The sequence below is a fragment of the Parus major genome, chromosome 18, assembly GCF_001522545.3.
Source record: "Parus major isolate Abel chromosome 18, Parus_major1.1, whole genome shotgun sequence".
Classification (NCBI taxonomy): Eukaryota; Metazoa; Chordata; class Aves; order Passeriformes; family Paridae; genus Parus; species Parus major.
The window spans coordinates 9,768,408-9,780,744 of NC_031786.1; the positions used below are offsets into that span (position 1 = coordinate 9,768,408).

At 50.3% G+C, this 12,337-nt stretch overlaps 1 protein-coding gene across 1 annotated transcript in view; it reads right to left on the bottom strand.

The window, feature by feature from the left end:
* The window catches only part of MYOCD (myocardin), a 34,151-nt gene that overhangs the window by 11,075 nt on the left and 10,739 nt on the right, over positions 1-12,337 (bottom strand). Inside the window, exons 3-6 of the mRNA XM_033518805.1 lie at positions 10,324-10,379; positions 6,119-6,194; positions 3,631-3,922; positions 2,725-2,824 (exon numbers count right to left, since the gene is read on the bottom strand). Coding sequence (XP_033374696.1) covers positions 2,725-2,824; positions 3,631-3,922; positions 6,119-6,194; positions 10,324-10,379 — 524 coding nt within the window. The remainder of the gene's footprint in view (positions 1-2,724; positions 2,825-3,630; positions 3,923-6,118; positions 6,195-10,323; positions 10,380-12,337) is intronic.

Sequence of the window (12,337 nt, forward strand, 5' to 3'; positions counted from 1 at the left end):
GGGCAGAGAGGACACGGTCAGAGCCTGCGGGGAGGGACGGGGGGAGCTTCGGGGCACACGGGGCTCGGCCACCGCCGGGGCTGAGGGAGAGCAGGGGGACAGCCATGGACAGGGGCCATTGGGACAGGGGGAGAGAGGGGTCTGAGGAGCCGGGACTGTGTCCCGTGGGACAGAGGAGGATGAGGAGCCAGGACCATGGAGCACGTTCCTTGGGACAGGGAGAGAGGAGGAGCTGGAGGAGCCCAGCCCACACGCACAGCAGGGCCGGGGCAGACAGGTGGGACTGGTGCAAGAGGGGCTCTGCCATCCTGCCCTTCCACCGGGCTGGGATGGGAGAGAGAGGGGGACCAGTTGCCTTCCCTCAGCTGAGCCCCCCGGCTGAACACCCACACCACACTTGGGACTCTGTCCTCAGCAGGACTGAGGCTGAATTCAGCTCGGAGTGTGACCCATCTGCGCTCAGAACAAGAGCCAGGAAGAGCGGATGTGGCTGCAGGTGCACAGAGGCTCCCACATCTTGTCTCTGTCCACAGGTTTCACCCACGGGACATGTTCAAACCACTTCTACTGCCGGCCCAACAGCCCCAGGCTGCTCTGCCTGCACAGCTCCTGCACAGCTCCTGCACAGCTCCTGCACTGCTATCTGCTAGTAAGATGGGCAAGGGCTCTCGACCCCGAGGTTTGATGATAAATAAAGTGCTGAGAAAAAAAGGTCTCATGTGAGCCTCGGGAGAGCTGCAGGTGGGGGTGGAGGAAGGAGCAGCGTGGCCACACTCGTAATCTCCTCGTGCTCATGTCTGGCATTTGTCAGGCAGCTTGGCACGCTGATAGTGAGGTGACAAATGGGGAAATAGGAAGGGCCTGGGGACAAACTTCCACCTGTCCCTGCTGCTGGTCTAGCAATGTGCACCTTCTCAACGACACGCACCTCCTGCTCTGACCCCTGCCCCTATCTGACAGATAAGGGTTATCTCCACTCCCTGTGGCTGCTGGTGCCAGGGTGGGCGAGGACAGAGCCCTGGCTCCCTGCCTGAGCTGCTGCCCAGACATGGGCTCGGGAAATGAGATCAGCCACGTTCAACTTGCTCTCTTCATGTGTCCCTGGAAAGAAGACCTGAGTCCTCTCCATCCTCTCCATCAGAGGCAGCACCCAAACAGGTCCCTGAGGAGCTGCAGCGCTGCATGGGCCACCTGGGCTGCATGGGAGCTGCTTCCCACGCCTGCAGGCCAGCATGGACATCCCCCCTTGGGAAAAATGACTCCGAGCAAGGGGCACTTGTGGATCTGCAGGGCTCCTGCTGCGCTGGCAGGGAAGCATGTATTGGGAAGTGGTGCCAAAGCTGGGACCACAAGGGACCTTCAGGACACAGCGACAGCCCAGAGCACGACAGGAATGTGCTGCATCCTGCTGCTTGATACCACAGGCCTGTGCCGATGGGGAATGCTTCCCTTATCTGTCCTGCTGTCACCCAGCCCGGCCTGAGCGTATTGTTTCTCCATCCCGTGTCCCTGCTGTAATCTCAGGCAGGATGGTGTTTGCTCCAGGCTGTTTCTAATGCACTGGGTATTGTCCTCTTGAGCGCATTGGACAAAGTGATGACAAGGACCCGGTAAAAAAAGTTCCTTGTATCACTGCTCAGCTATGCAGGCCTCCTGTCACTGCGACGTTTGGGCTTTCGCTCGGGGTCTGGCACTTTCTGCTCACCCTGCCGGAGGTGATTAGAGGAACACGTCAGCTGAACTTTCCACTGTATAAACAGTTGAGATTCCAAGGTTAAAGTAAAATGATTTTAAACCCTGTCATCTTTCTGGTATTGCAAAAACAAAAGGCTTAACATTCAGAAGTGGCAGTACTCATCTCTGCTCTGTGTTCAGCCCTTTGCCCCAATCTGTGAGTACCACAAGATGCCTCTAACTCCAAAAATGAGCTTGAGGATCCTTCAACCTGAGGCTTTCTACTGCAGAAGCCTGAGGCTGGGATGGTGTTCCTGGTGCAGCTGCACCACCTTCTTCTTATGGCACCCTATGGTACCAAGCAACTTCATGTTGGAGCCTAATATGCCACATGTTTCACACTAAATGGGATGAAGATGGCTTACAAGGACACATTTTTCCCCGGCAATGTGACAGAAAAGCATTGTAAAAGGGAGAATTTTAAAACTGAACAAATCATTTTTAAGCCAGACTTTTTGTTTTTAACAGTTTGGTCCCGTAAATCTCTGTCTACCACGAGGTCCTGACAAGACAGCTGGAGAGACGCTCTATTCAAGATTCAAACTCATTTTCCCAGTCTCCAAACCTCAGCTCCAGGGGATAAAGTCATGCTCACACTGCCTCAAATGTTTATAAAGGGGGGGATTTTTTGAAACTCTTTTCTTTCCACTGTTCTCTCCTTTAGTAAATGGCCAGGGAGATATTACTTGAACTCTCCTTAAAAATTCCTCTTCAGGCAGAGTCCTGGAACATTTCACCTTCAAAGAGGAGAGCTGCGACACGCTGGGAAGGGAGCAGCTCCAATGCCAGCCTGGAGAAGCTGCTGTACATACACAGCCTGCATTTCACAGCCCCCAAACCAAGAGCAGGAACAGCTGTGGGGCAGGACAGAGCAGTATCTGAGCCTGGAATATTTCATGTCATTTAAGATGGTTTCTGACGTTAAATCAAAAGTGCTTCCTGTTTCAACTCTCTTTTTTGGTATCTCTCCTGTCACTCCAAGACCCTTACTGTCTCAAAGTCCTGCCATTGTCCCCAGCTTGCTCTGAGCTCCAGAACAGACCCTTCAAATGGGATTATGCTAATGGAAATGATCCCATTAATTGAGGAACTGTGAGCAACAGAACAAGCAGCTTCCAGGGACAGAGCAGCTCTCAGCGCCTCACTGGAGACATGAGTGCCAGTTTGGACATGTGGAGTCAGTCCCAGACTTCAAAAATATGGGTTGCTGTTCTGTCACTGCAGGACCCTGCCAGCTTTCCTGCTCCTTTCTCTGCCTTTGGATCTCCCCTGTCCTGGCACTGGGCCCTGGTGAAATTTAAGTCACCTTTCTGCTCTGTGTTGGCTCCCACACCAGCTTCCCTGCAGCAGCGTGGGGGAAGTAATTGTGGATGATTCTTCCTCCCTGCTCTGGTGGGAGGAGGTGTTGGAGGAAAACCAAGCTTAGGCATAAGGCAAATGATGAGTCCTGGTTGGTAGGAGTGAACCCTGTTTGGGGGTGCAGGCCCCTGCTCATATTCTCCAGCAATTTAGCATCCCAAGGATGCTCTACAGCCCAGGGATGCAGCATCCTGCTCTGATGAATCCTGTTTGTCAGTGGTAGAAAATAAAAGAGAACCACCAGCCTTACTGAACTGGGGCCACCCTACCCCTGCTTACTGGGACATGGGAGCTTGGCAGGGCACAAGTGGGAGAATCTGGGCTGGTCTCACAACACCTGGGCACTCAGGTTCTTTCCTGTGCTGAAGAAAGGAGTGTCCTCTGTCCAACAGTGTCACTACTGTGCTCAAAGCCTTGGGGAGGGAAGGGGTGTAAGAAGGGAGGTTCTTCCTGGGGGAATGTGGCTGAGCAATGGTGCAGGTTTTGGTGTCACTGCTCTAAGATGAGAGCTCTGTGCTCACAGGCTGGGCTGGTTACTGTGGAATAATGCAATTGAAGCAATCAATGCAGCTCTTACATGCAGGTCTGTCACTTCCTGCAGTCACTGTGGTCCCCTTGGCAGCCCCTGCCCCACTCCATGCACACACAACACGTTCACTGTCACCACCTTTTATGGCCTCTTTCACAGCTGAGTCCACGGGAATAATATTCTTCTCCACCAGCTCCAAAGGACCTGGCCTGAGCGCAATCTTCTCATTGAGGTCATCTGCCAGTCGGGCTCTTTTCAGCTTCATCTGAGTCGACTGAATGGACCCCTCTGCAGCCGAGTCTAAAAGGCCAAAGAGAAGCATCAGGACCAGGGTCTCCCATGGGCACAGCACTCAGTGAGAATGTGGTGTCCTTCAGCACAGCCTCTGGGGGCTGTGGCCACTCCCTGAGCGTGGCTCAGCACAGCAGGATCTGCTAGGCTGGCTGGGGCTGCTGGGCTTTGGGACATGGCTCCTTCTCTGAGCCTCAGTCCCAGCTTCTCCATTCCTTAACAAGAGCCTCTCTCTACCAGCCTGGGCTTGCAAACCCAGCCTACAGCTGGAGCATCCTCTGCAAGGCCCAGAACTTCATTAGCAAGCTGCCACTAACGAGGCCCAAAGGGCTCCAGCTCCTGCCTGCCAGGAGCACATTGGTCCCTTGTGACAGATTGATTCTCCCATTCTGTTTCTGGGAAACAGCTGGAGAACAGAACCATTAGCAGTGCTTGACAACTGGGGTAAATGGCTTACACTGCAATTAAAAATGCTGAGTCTTGGGCTGTGGACTTTTGGAGTTGACTACAGTGCCCCAGGCCTTCAGGAAAAAATCAGCTGGGGAGGAGCAGAGCAAAGGCAGGTAGATCTGGAAGCTACAGCCCTATCAAAGCCAGCTGAGAAGACCCCAGTCATTAAAGGGTGACAGAAGAATAGCAACTTAAACAGAAAGATTTCCTGAACAAAGCTCTCTGGCTCCTCTCTTGGACCAGGTGTGAGTAGTGAGGGAGTGGGATTCTAAACCAGACAATTTCCAAACCCTTGAGGGTCTAAAGTAAGAACAGCTGAATGCAGGTTGTTCTATCTTCAAAGCCTGGACACTCTCTGGAAGAGGTACTGTAGGGAACACGAGCTACAGGGCTTGATACCATGAAATTCTCCAGAGAAGGTCAGGAGAGCTGGTCTAGGGCCATTCCTGGCCTCAGACTATACAGACCAGTGAACACAAATGAGCTCCTTGAGGTGAACTCTAACAGAAGAGGTGCCTGTATAGCCCTTGGATGATGCAAACTGTCTCACCTGGCCAGTTCAAATCACCTCTAGATCTAGTTGTGAACAAAATGGATTTGTAAGTCAAATCCACAAAATGGATATGCCAAGGCAGAGCTCTGAAATGCAGAGCAGGATGGGCAGAGGTGTGTGCAGGTAAGGGGGGTGTGGAGCAGCACATGCATCTTGCTGAGTGCACAGGCAGGCACTCTCTGCAGCCTCTCTCCCCTGGCTGGCTCTGTCCCTGTCCAAGCCCAGGGACTGCCTCCATGTCTGATAACAGCCCCCCACCTCCAGTCCACATTGCTTCTATTATTTAACCTAAGGGAAGGACACTCTCCAGCTCTTAAACAAGCAATGGTGCTAGCTTATTTTAGGGATGGAAACCCAAGGGAAAGGCAAGGCAGCAACACTGATCCAGCACGGGACCCAGGCTCATCCCTCCTGCCTGCCAGAGGGAAAAAGAAATATAGATTGCATCCATGCTGAGAGCAGAGGGCAGAATTCACAGCTGCCAGAGAGTGATCTGCTTCTTCCAGACAAGTGACAGCACTCAAGGAGGAGGGAGGCTGCACATCCTCTCTGTCTCTAAGGATCTTGTTATCTCTGGAGATAGTGAGGGCCACTGTGGTGTTCTGCTGTCTGTGATGGGATACAGCCCTGCCAGCTCTCTGACTGAGAGGGAACACCAGGATGGGAGAGGAGAGAGCTGCTGTGGCTCACAGACTGATAGCAGGGCTTTTCATACAGCTCTGCTTGTGTCATTGACTGCACGGGCTGTCACACAGGATATCCGGAATTACACAAAAGATGTCCAGATTGGGGAAGGTGTTACAATCACCTGCTATAGGAATTTCAGTGCCCTGGACAAAAAATTCTCTGGGTTTGCTCTTCATGATCAGACACTGGCACTGGTGTCTAACAGAGTTCTCCCTCACAGCTGTTCTGTACCCCATTGTTCCCTAGAGCATCTTACACTGCTCCCTGCCAGAGATGGGAGAAAGACTGGGTGGCCTTGGGGCTGTGTCTTTCAGGGAATAAAAGCATGTCCTGCTTCCTGAACCCCAGGTCTGGACAGAATTTCATACATGTCCCATTTGAATCTGCCCCCCATAAGCACCTGGAACAAAGTAATGGTCATGACATTCCTGAAGGAACACAAGAAGGGCAGGAGAAACACAAGTCCCAGGGCAGGAGACACAAGGAGTACATGGGAGAAGCTTGGGCAGCCTTACCTTGCAGAATGTGCATATTGACCAGGTCTGCCCGCTCAGGCCTGCTTCTGATCTTGTGCTTGAGATAATCTTCAGTCTGCAGAACACAAATGCAGAGTTACCTGGCTAGAGCAGCAATAAGGTACTGAGAGCACCTCCCCCTGTGCCATCCCAGGATTCTTTTGGATTTATTACAGGCTGCCTTGAGTCAGCTCCTAAAGGACGTTTTTCATCACTGAAATGCTGGCTTCTTCTTGGGAAGATCTTCAGAAAGGAAACAATCTCTCTTGAGCAGCTGCTGCCTGCTCACAGCACCCACTGCTGTGCCCTTTGCCATCACTACTGGGTAGAAGTCAGAAGACTCCTGAAATGTTATGAGAACTTATAGGAAGGGTGAGACCCATTCCCTGGGAGTGGTGGGCCTGCACAGCACATCACCTCTGAGAGATGCTCCAGAATGTCCTGGTAGCAGTGGCTTCTGTGGGAAGCCCAGCACTCTGGGGTGAGATATCAGGCAGAACGAGTCAGGAAGCCACTCAGACCCTCTACCCAGGTCAGCCATGAGGCTTCACCTTAGTGCTCTGCAGTTCCTCCCCCAGGCTAGGAAATTGGGAAAATCTGCTTTGCAGTCAGTGCAGTTGGGCTGGTGATGGACCCCCAGGGTCCTGCAGCCTTGTGCCAACTCCCTCAGGGCTTTAGGAACTGAGAGGCACACAGAGGTACAGGAGCACCATCCATAAGGGCCAAGAAAATCAGCCTTGAGGGCAGTTGACCTCAAGAATACAAATATAAGCTTATCCCCTGGTGCAGAAAAGCTAGAGCTCAACTTAAGCTCTCAGCTAAGCTGAGCTGCAAGAAGGAACAGTACAAAAATTGTACATAGCTCAAAGAGGTTAAAATCTAAAGGATAAATATAAAAGGATAGTACAAGATGCTGGAGCAAAATTGTAAATCCACTGTACATATTTCAAAGAGGTTAAAATCTTAAGGATAAATACAAAAGAATAGTACAGGCAGCTGGAGCAAAATTGGAAATCCACAGTACAAAATGTATGGGATCATGAGAAAAAGATCTTATAAGGACTTCTGCAGCCAGGATCAGGCAATGGAAAGTGCTGTCTGTGTTCCATAAACAGGAGAAATAATTGAGCATACTGCTGAAATGGCTACAGGATTTAATGCCTTTTAAAACACATCCTCACTAAAAAGATAAATGGCTCTTTATCAAAGAAGTGGCTCAGCCAAGAACCTTCAGCAACAAAGGAGAAGAAACCCCAGTTGTTAGGTTGGAGAACAGGTTAGAGGGTACTCAGAGGAGTTAAATGTTCCCAAACAATTTTGACACACACAAGGCTGGAGTAATAGCAACTATTTGTGGCTCTCCAGGAAACTGGGCAAAGGAGAGTAATTCCTAGCTTTAAAAGAGATGGGAAGAAGAAACCAGGAAATTATAAAGCAGACAGCAAGATATTGGACCAAGTAATCAAAGAGTCTATATATATGAATTTTGAAGATGGCAAGGAGGTGAGCAGTCAGGATGGATTATCAAGAACAAATCACATCACACCACATGAAATTCCTTCTATGGAGAAATGACAGTTTTCTGTTTCAGGAAGAAACAATGAATATCATGCAGCTTGACTCAAAGCATCTTTTGACATTATCTCCCATGGCTTTTTCACATGCAAGCCAGAGAAATTTGGTCTGGATAAGAGTAATACTAAAAAGGAGCATAGCCGTGGATCAGCAGAGGAATTGGAAATGGCTCAGAGTCTAAACAGAAGAATAAATCAAATCCTGTTACAAAGCAATTTTTCCTGCTAGTCAATGTATTAATTAATGCCTTGAATGACAGAAGACATACTCCTCGATTCTGAATCATTCAGGGCTAGCTGATTACAGTGCACCATGATTTGGCACAATTGATGATCTGAAATACATGTGCTACAGTTTCCAGGAGGACATTTGGGGAGGGCTGTGCTCAGTTAGCCACAGCTAAGGCAGCTGATCAGGAACTGTAGAGGGTGAAGACAATGCACCAGAGATGCTCCTGCAGTGGTCACTGGACGGGGCCTTAGGCAGAAATTAGATGCTTCATGCATTGAAAAGTAGAAAAGGCTCTGGAGAATCCAGTGATCAGCCCACAGCCCCAGACCAGCAAGGGAGACACAGCACAGGGTGTCAGCTCAGCCCTGTTCTGTGCCCTGCATCTGAAAGGGTCCGTGGAAGGGTCTGAACAACAGCTACAGACATCACCACTGAGTCAGAGATGAGATCAGTGAGGGGGCTGAGGGGAGGGGAGGGGAGGTTGGTCACTCCAGAGCTGAGATGACTACTGGGACTCAGGATGCAAAACACCTTTTAAAAGTGCTGCAGGCAAAAAGAGACACAGTTGTGAATATACACAAGAGTAGTGTGCTCAAACTTCAGCAGAACAGCTTGGGCTGGGAATCAGGGGCCAAGTGTTCACAGCAGAGGTCAGAGAGCACCAGAGCAGGCAGTGGGTGTCTGTCAGTGCTCACACATCAGTCAGGACCTGCCCAGTGGGGCTGTTCTGCTCTGGGGCAGAGGCAGGACAGGCACCCCACAGTCCCTCTGTGCTGGGTGAGTGCTGCAGCCCTGCTGAGCCAGACAGCCCCAGCAAAGCCAGCCTGCTCTGTGTCCTCCACCCCAGCAATCTGTTACACGACATCAAAGTCTGCTGCGCTGGCCTGCTGCCAGCCTCTAACATAGCCAGTGACATGTTTAAACAAACAATAGACATTTTATTTACTAAAGTCTTTACAACGCCTCACCCTTCCTCCATATTTTTCCCAGCTTATTTCCACCAACACAATCCTGTGCTTGGACCATGTGTGGGTTTGCCAGGTTCCTGTGCCAGGTCAGAGCGAGCTGGTGTCTGCACCTGAGGGCATTTAAACTCACATAATGCATTTCCAGCTAACCCTTAGATCAGGTCCTGGCCTGGGCTCAGCTCCAGCTGCTGTCCTACAGCTGTGTTTCTGCTGTGACCTCAGCTCCTTTGGACCCTGGCTGTTAATAAGCTGCATCTCTGGGGTGCAAATGATGAAGACTTCAGATGTGAACTTTTCTAACATCAGCTGGAGCAGAGGAGCTTTCACACCACGTGAACAGTTATCTACTCTCTGTTTGCACAACACCAGCTAAACAACAAATGCCTTTGAGTCTGGAAACAGCTGTTGATCTTCCTGGTCCCAGATCTAAGCAGGGCAGCTTTGCAAGGGAATAATGTTTGTTATGGGCTGTGCTCAGTGTCTTCATTAGCACTTTCCAAACATGCCTGTGGTTTGGGATAGACTAGACCATCCTTCCCCTTTCCCCAGGCAACTAGCCAGTGAAAGCTTTTGAAGAGAAAGACAGAGACACAAATGTATACTTTAACTGTAAAATATATGACACTTCAAGGATACTTTGGATTGCTTGAAATTTTTTAAGCGTACTAATCTTTCAGAGTCATACTGTATTTCTTATGTTCGCCATTTATTACTGGGGGAGACTTGGGGCAAGTGATTTGGAGTGTGCTTAAATTCAGAAGATCACTTCCCTGTATTTCACAATCATTCTTCCCTGCAAAGGTCCTTTCCCATGTGTCTGCAAGCACATTTTGCAAATTAATGGAACAAATTCTTGTGTTCAGGCAAAACCTGCATGATTAATTGCTTCCCTTTCTGGGAGCATGCCTCCAGTTTGATCAAGGCTGGATTGTTGGCCATTGGAAAACCAATGTGATTCCCCAAAAAGTGATCAGATCATGGAGTTTCCATGTGTCCTGGAAATGGCTGCTGCCCTTGGCAGTGTTTAGGGAAGCCTGGCAATGGGGTGGGTGAGACCCTCACCCATTTCCCCCTTGGATGTTGTGTCCTAATGGCCGAGCTGGCAAAGCCATGCTGAGCCCTGCCCTGCCCATGGCCTTCTGTAAAACCTGAGGCTGATGTAAAACCCCACAGCTCAGGGCACAGATGCCCCCTTTGCCCTTTTTTTAAACCTTCCCTGCTCGGAGAAGGCTGCTCCAGAGCATCTGTGAGCCTGGAAGCATTTCTGGAAGCAGGGCAGGTGCCCTGCCCCTCATTCTCGGCCACCAGAGCAGCGTGGAGGGTGCCAGAGGAGGGGACAGTGCTGGAAGGTGCTGGAAGGTGCTGTCAAACCCCGTGACTCATGCAAAGCAAGCCCATGTGTTCCCTCACTGGGACGGCTGCAGGAGTTACCTTGGCTCTCTCCAGACTTTTTCGCTGTTCATGGAATGCAGATGGGCTTTTCAGTGCTGCAACAGGAAAGAAAGAGGAGCAGTCAGCACAGGAGCGGAAGCAAGCAGCTACCAGGATATTCAGCAACAGCATTTTAATGAGTGCTATAAAAATAGCAACACAAACTAGCTGTTCTCTTTATTGTGCTGACTAAAAATAACTCAGGAAAGCTCTGGGAAATCCCATGCTCTCAGCAAGAGAGCAGGGGGGATGGAGAGCATGGGGAGAGCGGGAGGTATGTGGGCAGGGAGGGGTGCAGGCTTTGAAACACAGTGCTCTGTGAGACACGTCAGAGAGCAGATAAATCATTTCCCTTTCATGTTCTCTGCAGGTCATGGAGGGCACCACAGCTCCAGAAGACAGATCTGGGAAGAGCAAACACCTGTGAGACACCTCACCTGAAAGTAAAACCTGCAGGTGATTAAGGCTTAAGGTCAGCAGGAAAATTAATGCCTGCCTCAGCTCTTGGGGTCTGTGGCACAGCCTCCAGCAAGGGCACTGCCAGTTGCCAATTATCCCTCTGCCAGGGTCCTTTACCCCTCTTCTGTCACTGACCATGACTGGACATTTGTCCTGTCCCCTGCTCAGAAGCAGCTGGGTCACTTGGGACCTCTGTGGGCAGGCAAGGAGCAGCCCATGTCCTCAGCATCTCCTGCCATCAAGGAGAATTAACCCAGTGGTGCTCCCAAAACAAGGCCAATAATCCCTGGCTCTTGGGCCAGTGAACACCGGACCCATGGAGCACCCTGCACTGGAGCCATGGAGAATCCTGCACAGATCCTTCTTCACTGTGGTGCAGTAGAAATTGAGGCAGGATTTGCATGGTGAAGGGGTTAATACTTCTCACATCCTACAAAAATTCTTTTCTGTCTGTGTAAGCAGACAAAACTAACTGTTCCTATTGGGACAAGGAAGGGGAAGGTGTCCTGACCCACAAAAACAGTCTGCTGCAACTCTGTCTGGCAAAAGAAATTCTCTTTCCATCTTCTGAATGGGATCCAATAAAGACAGAAACTATTTTCATGCAGGCCTTGTTATCCTCCATCAGTCTAGGGGAGGATGAAAAGAAGACTGGGGAGAAACAGGAAAGGTTTGGGGGCCCTCTGAATCAACTCCAGGCAACCCCTGGAACATCCAGTGAATGACAGGAAAGCACAGAAGGCACATTCCTACTCCTGCCATTTGGAAAGCAGACAGACAGACAAGCTGGTGCTGCTGTGCCATGCTCCAGTGAGCAGCCACCAGCACTGGTGACAGCTGGTTTAATCAGAAGCAAAATTAAATAGTGCACATGAGAAAATGAAGTTAGCAAGAGAGATGACTTTCCCAGCCCTGCTGATGTGAAGTACTGATGCTGGCAGTGTGCTGCAGGCACTGACCAAGTGCTGTGCTATTCAAGTGCTGCAGAGTTTAGTAATTTACCAAGATTTCTGGAGGAATTATGTGGGTGCTGCAGCTTGTATCAGTCTGCAGAACAAATAAAGACATTGCTGGCACTGCTAGTTCAGAGAACTTGTCAGGGGATGACATTTCAGCAGGAAATGGGTGAGGGCCTGCGGGCACCAGGGCAGAGGTGCTGTGTGTGCTGTCGATCACCTCAGGACAGATGTTTTAAGGCTTCAGTGAGGATGAGGTGGTGGCTGTGTAGAGCAGGAGGGCCTTCAAGCACACGTGTTTTTTGCAGTCCATCACAGCCAGGGGGACTCACCTGCTGGTCCTCAGAACCAACATGGCATGGGAAGATACGGTTAACAAAAACTTGCTTTTCGTAAGGAATGTCTGCACATGCCCAAGCCATGGGGAAGCTGGCTGGGGCTCCCATGTATTAAATGCTAACATCTGACACTTCCTCCTGATGTCAAATTCAGCAGTTAAATTCTGCATGTTTGTTTTTATAATGGCATAAGTGCCTTTTCTTCTATTACTTTCAGTGAGTGAACCGCGCTCAAGTTTCCCAGAATGGTCTTCTTGGACA